This window comes from Mus caroli, unplaced genomic scaffold (assembly GCF_978045245.1).
Source record: "Mus caroli unplaced genomic scaffold, Mus_caroli_1 scaffold_6, whole genome shotgun sequence".
In the NCBI taxonomy this organism is placed as follows: Eukaryota; Metazoa; Chordata; class Mammalia; order Rodentia; family Muridae; genus Mus; species Mus caroli.
In genome coordinates, this window is record NW_028227261.1 from 66,901,363 (window position 1) to 66,920,774 (window position 19,412).

At 40.4% G+C, this 19,412-nt stretch overlaps 1 protein-coding gene across 1 annotated transcript; it reads left to right on the forward strand.

Annotated features, from left to right (window-relative positions):
• The first annotated feature begins 13,403 nt into the window (after nt 1–13,403).
• Nucleotides 13,404–14,021, forward strand: LOC110292969 (interferon alpha-9-like). Its single transcript, XM_021160671.2, has one exon. It carries the CDS (start codon nt 13,449–13,451, stop codon nt 14,019–14,021), a length of 573 nt encoding a protein of 190 aa, XP_021016330.1. The 5' UTR covers nt 13,404–13,448.
• The last annotated feature ends 5,391 nt before the right edge of the window (nt 14,022–19,412 follow it).

Here is a 19,412-nt window from a genome sequence, read left to right on the forward strand (position 1 = left end):
CCATCTGGTCTTGGGGTTTTTTTTGTTTGTTTGTTTGTTTTGTTTTGTTTTGTTTTTGGTTGGTAGACTATCTATGACTGCTTCTATTTCTTTAGGGGCTATGGAACTGTTTGGATCATTTACCTGCACTTGATTTAACTTTGGTATCTATGATATCTGTCTAGAAAATCATCCGTTTCACCTAGAGTTTTCAGTTTGCTGAGTATAGGCTTTTATAGTAGGATCTGATGATTTTTTGAATTTCCTCCATTTCTGTTGTTATGTCTCCCTTTTCATGTCTGATTTTCTTAATTTGGATACTGCATCTCAGCCCTTTAGTTATTTTGGCTAAGGTTTTATCTATCCTGTTGATTCTTTCAAAGAACCAGCTTTTGGTTTTTTGATTCTTTGTATTGTTTTCTTTGTTTCTATTTAGTTGATTTTGGCTCTGAGTTTGACTATTTCCTGCCTTCTACTCATCTTGGATGAGTTTGCTTGTTTTTATTCCAGAGCTTTCAGGTGTGCTGTTAAGTTGTTAGTGTAAGATCTCTCCAGGTTCTTTACCAGGGCATTAAGTCCAATGGATGGCTGTGAGCATCCTCACTGGGACCTTTTATGTGCTCTTGACCCTCCACCTGGAAGTATACTCTGCACAAACAAATGCTTCTCAAAATCAAATTCAAGTGTCTGTTTTTATTTATTTACTTTTATATCACCCCAAAAGAAAATCTCAAGAGTTTGGACCTGGAGAACAAGCAGGCAGCTTCTGAATTATTTCTTACTGTATTACCATGCCTAGGTAAAATAAAATAATATCTTTTATTTTTCCAAGACATGGTTTCTTTATGTAGCTCTTGCTATCTAGAACTAGATCTATAGACCAGGCTGGACTCAACCCCACTAAGATCTGCCTGCCTTTGCCTCCCTGGTGCTGGGATTAAAGGCATATTCCACCACTGTCTGACTTAATCATAATTAATTTAATCATCAATACCCTCATTTTATTCAAGGTACGGTCGAGCTGTATAGGGTGATTGACTAGGAACTCCCTATGTAGACCAGGATGGCCACTAACAGAGCAATCCAGCTGCCTCTGACTCCTGGGTGCTGAGATGAGAAGGATGAGTTAGAATGCCTGTTTGCTTTTGTTTTGTTTCGTTTGCTTTTCAAAAACAAAAACAGTGCATAGTACCATATAATCAACCTTGTCCACAAGGCTGGCCATGGACTTGTAATGCTCCTGCATTAGCCTCCCAGGTAAAACACCTAAACAGCAGATGTTTAATATGCTCATCTGAGGAAACATGAAGAAATGTCTGTGAGCTGTCTTGGACTATTTGCCATCCTGGGAGACTGAGTGTAGATTGTGTCATGTCTCACATGGTCACTGACTGAAGATGTAGATCAGCCTGGTAGGGCTTTCAGACCACTAGTGGTCAGGCAATACTCTGATACCCCCATGGATACTTCCAAGATTCCAGACCATACCTTGGCAGCTCCTCTGTTTTTTTGGTTTTTTGTTTTTGTTTGTTTTTGTTTGTTTGTTTGGTTGGTTGGTTGTTGTTTTTGTTGTTGCCCAGACAGGTCCTGATGTACCCCACTTTGTTTAGGAACCACTATGTGTCCAGACTGCATTGTACTTCTGTTCCTCATCCCTGTGCCTTCCAGACACAGGTGAGCACCACCATGCCTGCCCTTGAATAAGGAAATATCACTTAGCCCAGGTGACCTTAGAACTCCATATGTAGCTGTCATGAAACACTGATCCTCCTGCCTCCCCTCCTGAGTTCTGAGACCTCAAGCTGAACTGCCTTGTGCTATTAGATAGCTGAGGATGTAACATTCAGAGGATTCAGTCAATTGGGGAAGCACCCTATTTTCTTACCAATATCTACATTATACCTGAATATTTTTAAATTCAGAGTAAAAATAGATTTATAAAGTAAAAAATTATGAAAATTCTATCAAAGGAAAGAATCAAATGGACAAATCTCAGTATTCAATCTCCTAAAGGGCAGGTTAAAGCTCAGTATGACTTCTGGGTCTAAATCAAACTAACTTCATCCATGTTACAGATTCTCCCAACCAGATCCATTGATTGAATTCAAGTGTAGTCTGTGTATGGGTAGTATGAGTTTAACTTTGCTTTTGACAGTCATCAGAGACATTTGAAGATGCTTTCACACACAAGTGTAGGATTCAGGTTGAATCTCCTTATACCAGCTTCCCAGCAGAGTAGGATTCGGGGGAGCTAGCTGTGGATCTGATTGGAAAGAATAAAAGGAAAGTGTGGGAAGCCATTCCGGACTCCCTGGCCAGTCCGGGACACACCGTAAGATGGCGCCTGACAGAAATCTGTGCCAGACAGTAAACAAGCCCATATTTGGTGGATGGCTCGCCCTTAATCCCTGATTGGCTGAGCAAGCCTGCCTGGTGAGGTGATGTGACCTGTGGTGATTGGTTGAGGCGTAGTTGTGGCTTGAGTGCATAAAAACGCTTGTACCCCGATGCTGGGGGAGTTGAAGAGAGAAGCTGCCCGAATAAGCTGCATTAAGAAGAACTGGTGGTTGCATTTTCCTTGCTGGTCGAGGTGGATGCAACAGGAAAGAGTAGTTGAAATGGGTGTTTATGAATCTCCAGGAGGCCCTTAAGGGAAATGTGACTCTGAGAAAGATGGATAGTGTCACATGGTAAAAACAAGGTTTATAACGTTGCCAGAGCAGTGACTGAGGCTGTGCATGGTTTATGTAATTAATGGGGAAAGAAGCTAGATGAAAAGTATTTTCCCTGAAATAATGTCTTTCTCTGGCTATGTCAATAGCATCTACCTACCAGATTGCCATGATGAGCATCAAGACCCCACCCATGCTTCTGAGCTGGGGAGAAGAAGCCTGCTGAAAGTTAAAGACTTGGCCATCTCTGCTCTGCAGGGCCTGCTCATGGAGGTCTTCCCACCTCTCCTCAAGCATGCATTCACCAGCAAGCAACCTAACATCCTGAGGGAGATGGTGTTAGCCAGGCTCTCCCCATGCTTTCCTGTTGGAGCTCTGGTGGAGGCTCCCCACCTACAGACCTTCAAGGCTGTGCTGGATGGCTTGAATTTGCTGATGACACAAAAGGTTCAATGTAGGTAAGTGAGATCAAGGTATCATGGAGGGGAGTGTGTGGATGGAAGTATTCACAATGTAGTCCAAGTTGAATCAGAGGTTTCTGTTGCCACTATCTTGGAGAAGAGAAACAAAGGAAAAGCACAGTGGTGTGTGCAGAATAGTTGAGAACAGATGCAGTCAATATGCAGTGAGTTCATCCCTGCTTCTTCCCTCAAAGAATGGATTTAAGGGATGTTGAGTTGTAGGGTCAAAGCTGATTACACATTTGTCTCTTGTCATCTGAATTTTTTTCCCATTTGTCTGACAGGAAGGGGAAACTACAGGGCCAACCTGATTTATTCAATGCCAACCACAACTTCTGGAATATGTGGGTGGGAATAGAGCATGGTGTCTCCTCTCCAGATGTCATTAGCCAGACCCAACCATTGATGTATCATCCCATAAAAGGAGGAAAAGAGGTCATGACTGTGTGGACAAACCTCACTGTGAATCCCAGGCATACAAGTAAATACAATGAATATTTTTATTAGTGGGCCAATGAGAGAAAAGATGGAGTACATGTAATCTGTCAGAAGATGGAGTTTTGGATCATCCCTCTCTACAACCCACTATATCTTCTGGCCATAGTTGAGCCAGGATCTATCCAGGAATTGGAAATATATAAACAATGGGACCTGGTCACCCTTACAGTGATAGTTCCTGGCCTGGGCCAGATGAGAAACCTTCATAAACTCCTTCTCAATGATATCCACATTATCTTTGAAGTGGCTCAGAAAAGAAGTGATAGAAGACTGGTGTGTTAGAAAAATTGTCCCAGACCTGGCAGTGGTGGTGCACGTCTTTAATCCCAGCACTTGGGAGGCAGAGGCAGGTGGATTTCTGAGTTCGAGGCCAGCCTGGTCTACAGAGTGAGTTCCAGGACAGCCAGAGCTATGCAGAGAAACCCTGTCCCGAAAAACAAAAAACAAAAACAAAAAAAGAAAAAAGAAAAAGAAGAAAGAAAAGAAAAATTGTCCCCCAGTTCTCCAAACTCCACAAACTCCAGCAATTCTATTTGAATGATGTCTGCTTTGTGAGTGAACCCTTTAACCAAGTGCTCAGGTAGGAAAGGTAAGAGAGTTTCATCCAGGGGCCAGAACAAAGCCTTTCTGGGTTTTATGAAAGATGAGTGCACGCCTGTGAGTTCCTAGGCACTTTTGACTTCAATTTGATGTGACCTTGGAATAATTGATCTTAGTCATTGTGGTACTCTACATCTGGGTTGTCACTTCGGACTGTCATGTGTGTGTCTTTGATTTAGAAAAGGTCTTTGCCTAGGAGCCAGGTGTAGGAAAAACAGATCCATAGAGGGCATGAGAGCTTACATCACATATTGTCAGCTCTGTCCTCAGAACTGTATGTACAGTTTCCATCTGCCTGTGATTCTCCATGGGTCAGAGGCTCTCTGAGTACAGGTAGGGGCTGAGTAATGATTGACAGTGATTATGGCCACAGGAAGCTCTGTGGACAGGACAGAGACCATGCAATGGGAATGGATTCATTGGGCTCAAGGTTTTCATACCATGAATGGTTCTAGGTGTTTCCGAGTCATTCTTCCTGGGTTTTCCTTTCTCATATCATCTGTCCACTGATGTGGGTTTGTGCTCACAAATGCAGAGGGAACTGTAGAGCTCCAGGCAGAAACAATCATAATGATGGTGTGGGTTCTCTGCTTATAGTGACAAGACTTGATTTGGTACTCTCTACCAGGGAGCATCCTATTCTTCAATTTCATGGTGATCTCAGAATGACCGAGGGCCTAATTAGCTTATTCTACATCGAAATTTTAGCACTCCCTCTACCACTAAAGGAAGGTATGGATTCTAGCTGTGTCCTCTACAAAGAAGGAAGATTTAAAGCACCTTTGGACACAAGGTTCTGTCCACTACTCATTTTTTAATTAATTAATTTTTATGCATTCACTTTATATTCCATTCACTGCCCCCTTCCTGTTCACTCCTTCCCACAATTCTTCCCCCATTCCCTTCTCATCTGAGTGGGTGCCCCGCATTATTCCCCCACCTACCATGGTATCTTAAGTCTCTGTGAGACTAGGTGCTTCCTCTCCCACTGAGGCCAGATTAGGCAGCCAAGCTAGAAGAACACATCCCAATACAGGCAGCAGCTTTTAGGATAGGCCCCATTCCAGTTGTTGAGAACCACATGAAAATCAAGCTGCACATCTGCTGCTTCATATGAGTGGAGAGGCCTAGGTCCAGCCTGTGTATGTTCTTCGGTTGGTGGTTCAGACTCTGAGAATCTCAAAGGTCCAGGTTAGTTGAGTTTGTTGGTCTTCCTGTGCAGTTACTATCCCCTTCAGGGTCTGTATTCTTTCCTCCTATTTTTCCAAGCTCCATCCACTGTTTGGCTTTTTCTGTCCGAGATAGTTGCTGGGTGGAGCTTCTCAGAAGACAATTTGCTCCTGTTTGCAAGCAAAACAGAGTATCATTAATAGTGTTAGGGATTGGTGCTTGCCCATGGGATGGGTCTCAAGATGGGCTGGTTATTGCTTGGCCATTTCCTCAGTCTCTGCTCCATTCCCTGTGCCTACATTTCTTGTAGACAGGATACATTTTGGGTCAAAACGTTTGGGGATGAGTTGATGTCTCTATTCCTCCACTGAGGTTCCTACCTGGCTACACAAAGTGGCCTCTTCATGTTCCATATCCACAATGTAGTGGTTACCCTCATTGATTCTTGAGTGTCTCCTTTATCTCAGGTCTCTGTCTCCTTCTGGAGATGCCCCCCTACCTCCTTACTTCCTTCAGTCCTCTACTCTTGAGGAACATGAGCACCGACTTCGGAAAGCTCTTCCCAATCTCTCCCATCTTAAGACCCTCAAAAGACTAAATCCTGATAGACATGTTTTCACTATGTATGTTTGTTATCATTGAGTGTCTGTGAGTGTGACTTGTGAGACTCTGTCTGTTTCTGAGTATATGTGACTGTGAGTGTGTATGTGCTTATGTTAGTATGCTTATGAGTATATGTGAGGTATAAGTGGGTGTGTTTATGTATGTGAGCATGTCAGTTCCATTGACCATCTAGGATTCCATGTGGATGAGCATGGTGGGTGTTGACAAATCTGATCTGTCAACCCCTAGGACTGGAAGTCAGTGTTTGATTAGGGAACCTGTGACTCCAGTGGTTCTTAAGAGCCTGAAGAGTCCTAGAGTAGTCAATGTAGCTATCAGTCATGCACAGCGAGAGATGCTGCAGTCTAGTACTGGTTTGAATGTCCTGCCATTTGGTCCATATGTGATAACTTATGATCCCCAAAGAAACACAGTCCATCCTCAGCCAATACCCAGGGATGATAGTAGCCCAAGTTAGCATGCAGAATATTCATTCCTTTTTTTTTCTCTCCAGATAAAAAGTATTGGTAAAGATCCTTTCCCAATCTGTTGGTGGCCTTTTTGTCTAGCTGCATATGTAGCAGATGGCCTAGTCAGTCATCAATGGGAGGAAAGGCCCTTGGTCTTACTAAGATTTTTATGCCCCAGTACAGGTGAATGCCAGGGCCAGAAAGCTGGAATGGGTGAGTTGAGGAGCAGGGTGGGGGGAGGGTATAGGGGACTTTCGGAGAGGAAACTAGGAAAGGGGATCACATTTGAAATGTAAATGAAGAAAATATCTAATAAAAAAAGAGCAAAATTTCAGGAAAAGAACGCAGATTGGCCACACACACACAATTAACAATTGGTTGAATAAAATACAGAAAAATAAAAATAAAAACAAATGTTAAAATATGGATTTGATGAGGCCAGGCCTGGTCTACAAATGGAGTCTAGGACACTTAGGGCTGTCGTACAGAGAAACCTTGTCTCAAAAAAAAACAAATTGGATTTGGGATGGGGATGGGTATGGTTGGTTGGGATTGGACTCCAATGTGAAAGCAATAGAATCATGTGCTCTAGGCCAACTGAGGCAAAATAAGGAGGTACAAGCAAAACTGAATTACATATGTTCTCCTGTCTTGGGGAGAGTGTTACCAAATGGTAGAACAGAAACTTCTGGAAAAAGACCACTAGAGAGTCTTGGGTCATTAAGATTTCATCTGGGAAATGGCTTCCAGCTGTGCAAGCATGCTGAGGGGGCATACAGCAATGGCTGGAGGAGTCTCTCTACCTCTTCCTACAAGCATAGGAAGAGGGTCCAATATGCATTGTAAGATGTTGGATGCTGTACTGGCTGGGTTTTTGTGTCAGCTTGACACAAACTAGAGTCATCACAGAGGAAGGAGCCTCAGTTGGCAAAATGTCTCCATAGATCCAGCTCTCAGGCACTTCTCAATTACTGATCAATTTGAAAGGGCCTAGCCTATTATGAGTGGTACCATCTCTAGGCTAGTAGTGCTGTCTTCTAAAGGAAAGCAGGTTGAAAAAACCATGAAGAGCTAGCCAGTTAGCACTATGAATACAACACTCCTTTTACCCTTTGATATCTTCATGGTTCCACATGTATTTTAAAAGTGTTACTTCCAGGAGAAACATTATTGAAAGTTTTATTTGGACTGTATTGTACCTGAAGATCACTAGAAAATATACTCATGTTCATAACATTATTTCATTTAATGACCATAGGTAATTTTCGCATAGTAGCTAACATTTTTGTTACCACTTTGTCATTTGGATGACACATCAGTTCCTTTCTTTGACTTTCATTTACAGTGACATCATACCTTTGGTTCCATGCTACAAACCATCATCAGGCTTTTCTTTCTAGAAAAGTAGAAAAGTGAAATAAAACAGAAGTGGAGACCTCAACTATTAAACCATCACCTCAGAAAGATGAAAGAGTAAATGGGGAAGTACAGACAGATGAAGGACTGAAACCCCTTGCTGCCTGTCCATCACAAATCACTGAACACACTGGACACTAAATATTAATCATTGAATTAAATATTGAGTAAGAGAGGATGGAAGGTAAATACTTTGTATAGGAATCAGTATTCCAGATAGAAAATGAAAGTAGAATCACAGATAAATGCATATATTATACATGATGTATTAATAGTGGTACATACTATATATAATTAATGTACATTGTGCACATACACAGCTTTCTCTCTGATAGACTCCCAGTACCTCCCTGCTTTCTCAGATCCCATATTCCATCCTCAAAGCCCTTGTTTTCCCCTCCCTGATGCAGAAAGCCCCAATGTGTGCTCCTCATTCTCTCCACATTAACCGGCTCTGCTCATTGTAAGGCTGCTGTCTGTTACATCTTGACTCCTGACTGGAGTTTTTTGCTGAAAATAAATAACTAGCAGTTGAAACAATAAGTGACAGAGTTCAAAGTTTGAAAGGAACTCTCATGTGTAAGAATTTCCTCCTAATTTTGGAACTTAGAGAATATTCTTCTAATGACCTAAAGCTGACTGTGTGAAAAAAAGGAAAGAGAGAAAAAGAAGTCAGAGAGAGAGAGAGAGAGAGAGAGAGAGAGAGAGAGAGAGAGAGAGCGAGCACACAAAAGGAAACCAAATCTTCAATGTTGAGAGAAGTTTAGAAGAGAGCCACCTACTGGCCATGGATGGCAAAGTCCAGCTCTTGCAAGTTCTCTACAGAATTCTATTCCCTGGCAGATTTCCTCCACATGCAAACAGTTTTCCCCAGAAAAACAGACATTATTGGAAGACAACATTTCCATCAGTTCTCATCATAAGGAAGGAAAATGTTCTCTGGTCCACAGAGGTCATGTCCCCTGAACAACAGACAGTTAAATGTGCACAAAATGGCCATTTGTGTCCTTTCCTTCTAGCCTTCTACAATGCTGTTTCTCTGGAGAAGGAGGAGTCTGTGTGCTTAGTAGCTATTCACAACCAAGCTCACATCTTTTTGATGATTGAGTTAAATCTGTGGTATGAACTGTGAAACTGATAGAACCACCCCTGAGCTAGCAATGCTGAAAAAGAGCAACTAAATCCACAGAAGAGATTCATCACTTTTATGGTCTTTTGATCTGTAACTTCGAGACTTCAGGTAACCTATTCCACAATGGCACATGCCACTTGGTATGATGTGAGTCTGTGTTCCAGGGCAAGGGTATTCTCAATTGATGCATACATAGTAACCCAGTTCTTATTCCTATTGGGGCAAGATCTGTGCTTTACAGGAGGCACAGCTTAACAAACCAGGGCCTCTTGACCCATCAGCCCCTTTGGGTTCTTCAGGACATATGAAAGAAGGAAGACAATGTGCATCTGTATGTAGAGCTGCTAAGAAAATTGTAGAGCTTCATCAGCTCCTCCTTAAGAATAAGCTGTCAATTACAAATTCCTCTCTGATGTTGGGTCCTGCCACTTGAATCCATGGTCAGGAAAAAGTTGTCACTGTCTCTTTGGATGAGAAATGTGCTCAGGGACAGACACTTGTGATCTGTGTATTTGGGGATAAACAAGTCATACTAAGGTGACCTACAAATCTTGTAATTGAAGTAGACTGAGGGTGGATTATGGTTATAGGATAAATTTGGCTCTCTATATGATTGCTTAACATCTTTCAGATATGATTCCCTGTATTCTTTCCTTATTGGTTATTTTAACCTAATTTCATCACTTTTATGGTTATATAGTAAAAATACTATGAAATAGCTCCCTATATCACCTTGCTCAGAAAATAGGTATTGTCAAACTGTGTTTCACATCTTAGATTTAATAACTTGGTTTGATCAACAGAATTTGGGAACTCCAGACAGGAAGGATTGAGACAGGAGCATGGGGTGAGGAGACAAAAGCTGAGCTATCATTCCTGCACACATGTCTAGACTTTAATCAATGCACACCCAGTCCACACAGAAACATCTGGTCCATGTGAGAAGGATACTAAGAGTCAGGGAGCATCACACAGCTGTCCATGAAGATATATCTGTGTATAATAATGTCATGTAAACTGCAGATGGCCAAGTTTGTCAAGCTTTGGGATGGAGAGTGTGAAAATGGCCACATCCAATTGTTCTTCACGTTTGCTATTCCTGAGATGCAGTGAACAGTATCCAAGTATGTAGAGCAGGACACAGCAACATCTTAACTAAGAGAGGCAGTTCACCTCAATGATCTTGCCAGTATCCTAATCAAATCTGTGAGCTTTAAGGACAGTGTAAGGTATTTTCAGGAAGGTATCAGGCAGAGAGTGATAGATGGTATTTGACACGCATCTCTGTCTTCCACATACACATGCATATACACATGCCAGAACATCTAAATACACACAGAGAGAAAGAGAGAGAGAGAGAGAGAGAGAGAGAGAGAGAGACAGAGACAGAGACAGAGACAGAGACAGAGACAGAGACAGAGACAGAGACAGAGACAGAGAGACAGAAAGAGAGAGAGAAGCAGACAAAAAAAGACCAGATAATTTTATTGTTTGATGAAAAGAACATGAATGGAGCCCTAGATGCTCACCACAGTGATGCTCCATTCTGTGATTCTGGGTAAAATGAACAATTCCAGCACTAAACTCTGGAGAAGTATCTTCATGAAGTATTACAGAAGGTCATGGAACCCAGTTACTGCAAATCCCTAGCTGCTTTGAGGCGATGATGATAAACTAGAATTGTTTCAGTTGTCATGTGATAGAAACATTGTTAATGGTTACTGAATCACACTGCAATATCATGTGTATAAGGATAAACCTTTCAAGTTAATAATAATTAGGTAATATAATATAATATTAGGTATATTTTAACAGTACCCACAACAGCTCTGGAGAACTTAAATATCATGGGCAGTCGTGGAGCCTGGTTAGTGCCATGTAGCCTAAGCACTGTGATCCTTCATATGCATGGAAAGTGGTTACGCAGTGTGGGATAGAGGTAAATCACTGAGATACTCAGTATTTGAGAACACAGACAGACAGACAAGCTAACATCTTACCAGTGACCATGTTTTGATGCCAGATAACTGTGTTTATAAAATCAATCTTACATGTTTATACAATTTACATGAGCAATGGCATATATAATATAGTAAAAATGACTATCTTGCTGAAAGCAATCTACAGATTCAATGCAATCCCCATCAAAATTCCAACTCAATTCTTCATAGTTAGAAAGAGCAATTCTCAGATTTATTTGGAATAACAAAAAACCTAGGAGAGTAAAAATTTATTCTCAATAATAAAAGAACCTCTGGGAGAATAACCATCCCTGACCTCAAGCTGTACTATGGAGCAATAGTGTTAAAATTGCATGGTATTGGTACAGTGACAGGCACATAGATCAATGGAATAGATTTGAAGACCCAGAAATGAACCCACACACCTATGGTCACTTGATCTTTGATAAAGGAGCTAAAGCCATCCAGTGGAAAAAAAGATAGCATTTTCAACAAATGGTTCTGGTTCAACTGGCAGTCAGCATGTAGAATAATGCAAATTGATCCATTCTTATCTCCTTGTACAAAGCTCAAGTCCAAGTGGATCAAGGTCTACATAAAACCAGATACACTGAATCTAATAGAGGAAGAAGTGGGGAAAAGCCTCGAACACATGGCCCCAGGGGAAAAGTTCTTAAACAGAACACTAATGGCTTATGCTCTAAGATCAAGAATCTAAAAAAAAATGGGACTTCATAAAATTGCAAAGCTTCTGTAAGGCAAAAGACACTGTAAATAGGATAAAATGGCAACCAACAGATTGGGAAAAGATCTTTACCAATCGCACATCCAATAGATCCAATATCCAATATATACAAAGAACTCAGGAAGTTAGACTCCAGAGAATCAAATAACCCTATTTAAAAATGGGGAACAGAGGTAAACAGAGAATTCTCAACTGAGGAAACTCGAAGGGCTGAGAAGCAACTAAAAAAATGTTCAACATCCTTAGTCATCAGGGAAATGCATATCAAAACAACCCTGAGATTTCACCTCACACCAATCAAAATGGCAAAGATCAAAATCTCAGGTGACAACAGATGCTGTCAAGAATGTGGAGAAAGAGGAACACTCTTCCATTGTTGATGGGATTGCAAGCTGGTACAACCACTCTAGAAATCAGTCTGGTGGTTCCTCAGAAAATTGGGCATAGTACTACCAAAGGACCCAGCAATACCACTCCTGGACATATATCTAGAAGATGCTCCAACGTGTAATAAGGACACATGGTCCACTATGTTCATAGCAGCCATATTTATAATAGCTAGAATCTGGAAAGAACCCAAATGTCCCTCAACAGAGGAATGGATACAGAACATGTAGTACATTTACACAATGGAGTACTACTTAGCTATTAAAAGCAATGACTTTATGAAATTCACAGGCAAATGAATGGAACTTGAAAATATCCTGAGTGAGTTAACTCAGTCACAAAAGAAAACACAGGGAGATGTTCACAGCACACATGAGCTCTGAGATGCTGTTGTCACAAATGAGTGAGTGTGTGAATGTATGATTGTGAGTATGTGTGTGTGCACATGAGTGTGTATCTGTGTATTGGTGTATGTATGTGTGTGTGACTCTCTCTCTCTCTCTCTCTGTGTGTGTGTGTGATAGAGAGGGGAGGGGAAGGAGGGACAGAGAGAGACACAGAGAGAGACAGAGACACACAGAGAAAAAAACAGAAGAGGAGACAGAGAAAGACAGAGACAGACAGAGAATGAACACCCTTGCCACATAGTGAATGCTGTCATGGACACCACCCTCCAGGCTTGGTTCACTACTTCAACCATGCTTGCAGATATCAGATTCCACTCATCAAACTTCAACAGTAAGCCTTTTTATTGAATATGTCTTGCTTTTTATATAGATTTATATCATAGTTACTGAAGGCAATTGAAGAACTTAATTTTAGGACTTTACATTTTGGAAAAAATTTAAAGTATACCATTACTTCAATATATTTTGATTTAGAAAAATTTGCCACAAACTTTTCATCATGATTTAAATATACTTGTAAATGATATACATAAAATAAAAATTAATTGTAAATTTAATTATAATACTTTTTATAGGATACTTTCACAAAAATAGTATTTCCAATAGATGTGTAAAATTCAAACAAAGACTTTTTACCTGTGGTGTAACAGTTAATGAAAATTCTAATTAGAAAATGAAAACCTATAAAAACAACTTTCAAAGGGTAGCAGAGAAAGAGGAAGCAATACGGAAAACCAAAACGGTTTAGAAAAAATACCCAGATTCAAGAAGAGAATATGTTAAAGAAAGTGAAAAGACAATTGGGAAGTAAGGAGGGCATTCAGAAAGTAAAAATTAGTGTTTGCCCTGTTTAAGACACATCCACCCAGGATGGTCTTCAGAGAACCTAGAGGAGAAGGTTCAGGACCAAACAGCCCAGAGGACAAACAGCATCTGCAAGATCCACAATGGCTAGGCCCTTTGCTTTCCTGATGGTCTTGGTGGTGATGAGCTACTGGTCAACCTGCTCTCTAGGATGTGACCTGCCTCAAACTCATAACCTCAGCAACAAGAAAATCTTGACACTTATAGCACAAATGAGGAGACTCTCCCCTCTCTCCTGCCTGAAGAACAGGAAGGACTTCGGATTCCCCCAGGAGAAGGTGGATGTCCAGCAGATCCAGAAGGCTCAAGCCATCCCTATCCTGAATGAGCTGACCCAGCAGATCCTGACCCTCTTCACATCAAAGGACTCATCTGCTGCTTGGAATGCAACCCTCCTAGACTCATTCTGCAATGACCTCCACCAGCAGCTCAATGACCTGCAAGGGTGTCTGATGCAGCAGGTGGGGGTGCAAGAGCCTCCCCTGGTCCAGAAAGACTCCCTGCTGGCTGTGAGGAAATACTTCCACAGGATCACTGTGTACCTGAGAGAGAAGAAACACAGCCCCTGTGCCTGGAAGGTGGTCAGAGCAGAAGTCTGGAGAGCCCTGTCTTCCTCAGTTAACTTGCTGGCAAGTCTGAGTAAGGAGAAGGAGTGAGTCCTGAAGCAAAATGGAGAGGACTGTCATAGACTAGGACACTGAACCTCACTGCTCAAATTCTGGCATCTCAAAAATACCAGTCATTTGTGCATGAATTGAAAGAAGTTGCCTTGATGTTTCAACAGTAATTAGCAATGTCATGTCTCTCTGCAAAGGCAATTGTTCTCCTTCCATTCAGTTTTATTTATGTATTTCTTTATTTTCATTTGTCTATGTATTTATTTATTTATTATTATCTAACTAATTATTTGATGTAACACATTGAATCACATTTTGGTATTGTTAACTTTTCTATAAATTATTACCAAATGAATCTGATTTTATTTTTCATTCTTCTACTTAAGTGTTTTAATGTTTAAAATGATATTTTGATGTGTCTGATGCAGCATCAAAGAATGAAGCAATGATGAAGAAATGATGAAGCAAAGAAATTATATACATAATCAGGCTGTACAGAACTGTGGATACGACATTGCATAGTGTTCAGACACACACATAAACCTATTTCATTTTTCCTCATTCATTGATGGCAAAATCCTAAGTCTTTCTTTTCTCTAGTGATTACAAACAAAATACTGTGCATTAGTAAGCCAGAGCATCTTATTTCTGTGGAACTGTATTGTCACAAGACATTACAAGACTAAATTCTAGGCACAAATGAGATGTATTTGCCCTTGACAACAAAAGGCAAGGAATGAGAGACAAAGACATAAGATAGAGGACTGAGAAGGAGGAGAGGTCTGGGGAGAAGAAGGAAGGATACTTGTCCTGTGGGTGGTGGGACAAAAGACTGCCTCTGGATAAAGAGGATACAGACATGGACCATCATAGGCAAATGGCAGTTTACAAAGTTAAAAGGAGAAAATCTCTGTAAGAATGAAGTGTTTTATTTTGAATGGAGGGCTTAATTAGGGCAGCCAAAAGTGGGCTTTTGAAGGTCTGTAACACTTTATTAGCTAGACCTTGGTAGTCAGCCTCAGGTGAATGAAGTGGCTAAATAAGGGAATAGCCCTTGCAGACCAGATTAGCAATTGTAACCTAATACTTTTTAGCAAAGCAGAAGGACTGGGGAGAAGAGCAAGGCCCCTGATTCTCTCCCTTATAATAAAAGGGACACCGATTTCTGAAATTTCTTAATTTTATACTGATGCAAATAAATCAGGAATGGCAAGTCATAAATCAAGAAATATAAGGAAAGCAATTCAAAGCCCATAGGCTTTGTTTCAAAAGTATGAACTATATGAAATACTCACATTTATTATAATTTTATGAACCTATCAATATAATTACTGACTCACAATATGCAGAGAAGATTGGGCTACATATATGCATACATATGCTGCACTTATTTCTGATAATTCAGAATTAGTATCATTAATTATACAACTGCACAAAATTCAAAACAGAATTTATTCAATATATCAACCATATTTTATCTCAAACAAATTTCTTAGGCAAAAATGAAGAGATTGATTGATTGCTAATAGGAACTCTGTGGAAAGCCTTGGAATTTCATAAAAAAACCCAAAACATTACATTAACAGGAAAGGTTTAAAGAGACATTTTTCCATTTCTTGAAAACAAGCCAAACAAATTATAAAAAGTTTCCTGACTTGTTCTTTATATAATAAGGAAGGAGTGAGTCCTGAGCCAAAGTGCAGAGGATTCTCCTGGACTGGGACATTGTATCTCACTTTATAAGCTCTCCTTTAAAAATTCACATTTATTTGGTATGAATACAATAAACCTGCCTAGGTGTTTCACCAAAACTGAGCAAGTTTTTGCTACATTTAAAAGCTTTGTTTATATGAACTAACCAGTATCTCCCAGAGCTTGTGTCTCTAGTTGCATATGTAGCAGAGGATGGCCTAGTAGGCCATCAATGGGAGGAGAGGCCCTTGGTCTTGTGAAGATCATATGCCCCAGTACAGGGAAATGCCAGGGCCAGGAAGCTGGAGTGGGTGGGTTGGGGAGCAGGGCAGGGAGAGGGTATAGGGGACTTTTGGGAATAGCATTTGAAATGTAAATGAAGAAAATATCTAATAAAAAAAAGAAAAAAAAATGAAAGCATTTGTTTTGCACACAAATGTTAATATGCATGTATGTATTTTCTTATTAATATAATTTATGATGTTTATGTTTATCTTGCTGCCTTTGCTCCAACTTCTTCAAACTTCTAGTTGTGCATAGTACAGCACCATCTCCTGGAGCATGGGTGGCCTCTCTCAGGAGACCCATTCTTGAGGGTACCTGAACCTCTCTCTCCCAGAAGCCATCAGTTCCCATAGTTCCTCAGCACAGGTGTATTGCCTCCATTTTCCAAGCTGATGTTTTATCTGGCTGCATCTTGTTCATTCAATCATCACCACTCTCAATACACATGAGTAACTACCCTGTAGTGTCCAAGAAATGGCTTTGCTGCAGTTAACCATTGCCTGTTGTTCTTATAATTCTTCTGCTTTCTCTTCTGCAGTGATCCCCGAGGCCAGGAAATCAGCCTTTTATTTTTCTGCTCAGTGAGCAGTTGTGGATCTCTGTGTTTTTGGCATGGGCTGCAAGAGGGTTCTGTGGTCAGGGCTGGCTAGCGCAGTTACCCTCTCTTAGACCTATACCTGTAATTTCAAATCAGGTATATTGTGACACTATGAACACAGCACTGCTTTACTCTTTGATATCTTCATGGATCCACATGTATTTTTAAAGTGATATATCTGGGAGAAACATGATTGAAATTTTTATTTAGACTTAACTGAGCCTGAGCTTCACTTGAAAATAGTCACTGTCATAACATTATTTTATTTAATGACTATACATCTGATCCATTTCTTCTTAATTGCTAACATTGTTTCCACTACTTTGTTGTTTGGATGACACATCTATCCCTTTCTTTAGCTTTCCTTTCCAATAACATCATATTTTTGGTTCAGTGCCACAAACCAACACCAGGGTCCCCCCCCCCCCCCCCGCCAAGGAAAGTAGAAAAGAGAGATAAAACAGAATTGGAGACTTAGACAATCAAACCAACACCTCAGGGAAGATGAAAGAGTAAATGAAATACTGAAAGCCCTTTCTGTCTTTCAGAATTGCCTGAATGAGTTAGCCATTAGACTAACTGGACACTAAATATTAATTACTTAATTCAATATTCAATAAGAATTGATGGGTGACAAATATATTATGTAGCAATCAGTGTCCTAGATTGAAACTGAAAGTGGAATTACAGGTAAAATTATATATTATACATGATATGCTTGCTGTATATATGATGTATAATAGTAGTGAATACTATATATAATTATGTAATATATGTGCACACACAGCTTTCTTTCTGATAGAGTCCCAGTATCTTCCTGCTGTCTCAGATCCCACATTTCAGTCTCTCGGCCCTTGTTTGCCCCTCCCTGGAGTAAAACATCCCAGTATGTGCTGCTCATTCACTCCACATTCACAAGCTTTGCTCACTGTTCAAATGCTCTTGATTACTTCTATATTTCTACCTGAATTTTTTTTCTGAAAATGTGTAACACCATAAAGGAAGTAGTTCAATGTTTTAAAATAATCTTTCATGCTTGAGAATATCCTCCCGTTTGGAAGTTAGAGAATGTTCTTCTAATGAGATAATGCTGACTATGTGGAAAGAAAGAAAGAGAGAGAGAGAGAAAGAGAGAAAGAGAAAAAGAGAAGGAAGGAAGGGGGAAGAAAGAGAAGGAAGGAAGGAAGAAGGACAGGGAGGAAGGAAGGAAGGAAGGAAGGAAGGAAGGAAGGAAGGAAGGAAGGAAAGAATATTTAGAGAAGAAGAGAGGCAGCTATTGGAAATGGCCTGCAAAAACTCAGACTCTGGAAATGTTTCCTGTTGTGGTAAATCTCCAACCCAAATATGCCCCAGCAATGAGGCAGGGTGGGGAGCGAAGTATACAGGGAAGCAAACACAGAAAGGCAGAGATGCCTCTCTGCCATTTTCTGTAGGCCCCTCAAACCCAGTCAGCTTTGAATTCATACTGCTACAGCCTAGGTCACTGTCCAAGCCACATTCAGGGGTTGGGGGAGGGTATTGAATTTTTATCTCAGGTTAGTTGAATTCAAATCAATAAGTTGGTCACCATTTTGTTGTGGTAAATCTCCAACCTAAATATGGCCCAGCAATGAAAACACAATTCAATTAATATGAATACATGCTGTGTACCTAGATTGGGCAGATCTACTACTACATTTTCCCTTCAGAATTCTGTTTCCTGACAGTTTCCTTCATACTAAAATAGGCCTTTCTCTGGAAGAACTTACATCAGTTTGAAAGAGTCCATTCCCCTCAATTCTCATCATATGGAGAGAAAAATCCTCTTAGGTCCACACAGGTAGAAGTTCTCTGAAGAAGGAGGGGTCTGTGTGCAGTTCCCTTAGTAGCAATTTGATAACCAAATGCATATAGTTTTAATCAGTATATAAGCCATTAGGAATGCATTGTGGAACTGAGACAACCAACCCCTGAGCTAGGAATGCTGTAAAATAGCATCTGAACACACAGAAGAGATTGCCAATCTGCCAATTGTTGCTCAGCCTGCTAATACCAGCAACAACAGTTCAGTAAATGTACTAATTTGGGACTGCCTTTTGACCCATGACTTAAGCAGTTGAGGTAACCTCTTCTATAATGGAATATGACACTTGGTGTAACATGAATCCATGTTCCAGGCCATGGTCACTCTGAATTGCTGCACAATAACATAGTGCTGATTCCAATTGGAGCAAGATCTGTGTTTTTCAGGGGCAGAGTTGACAGGCCCAGGACCTCTAAACCCATCAGTCAATTTGAGTTCCAGAGGACATGTGAAGGAAGACAATGTACATCTGTATGTAAAGCTGCCAAGGAAACCCTAGAGCTTCCTTAGCTCCTCCTTAAGCGTGAACAGTCAAATGCAAATTTTTCCCGTCCTGCCTCTTGACTCCATGGTCAGGAAAAAGTTGTTACTGTCTCTCTAAAAGAGGAACATGCTCACATGAGTGTTGTCTGAGTCCTCACAAGAAGCACAAGAATAAATAAAGGACTTCATATATTATAGGGACAGATACTTGTACTCTGCGTATTTGGGGGATAATCAAGTGATACCAGGTGATCTTCAGGTCTTATTATTCACATAGACTCTGAGTGGAGGAATTGTAATTATTGGATAAACTCGGCTATATGTGTGACTGCTTAACATTTATTAGATATGAACTCCTTTAATTTCCCCTTTGTGGTTATTTTAAACCTAATTTCCATAATTTTTATGATTATATAACAAAATACTATAAAATAACTCCAGATATAACTTTTCTCAGAAACTATATATTGTTATACTGTGTTTCATATCTTAGATTTAATAACTTGCTTTTGTTCAACAGAATTTGGGA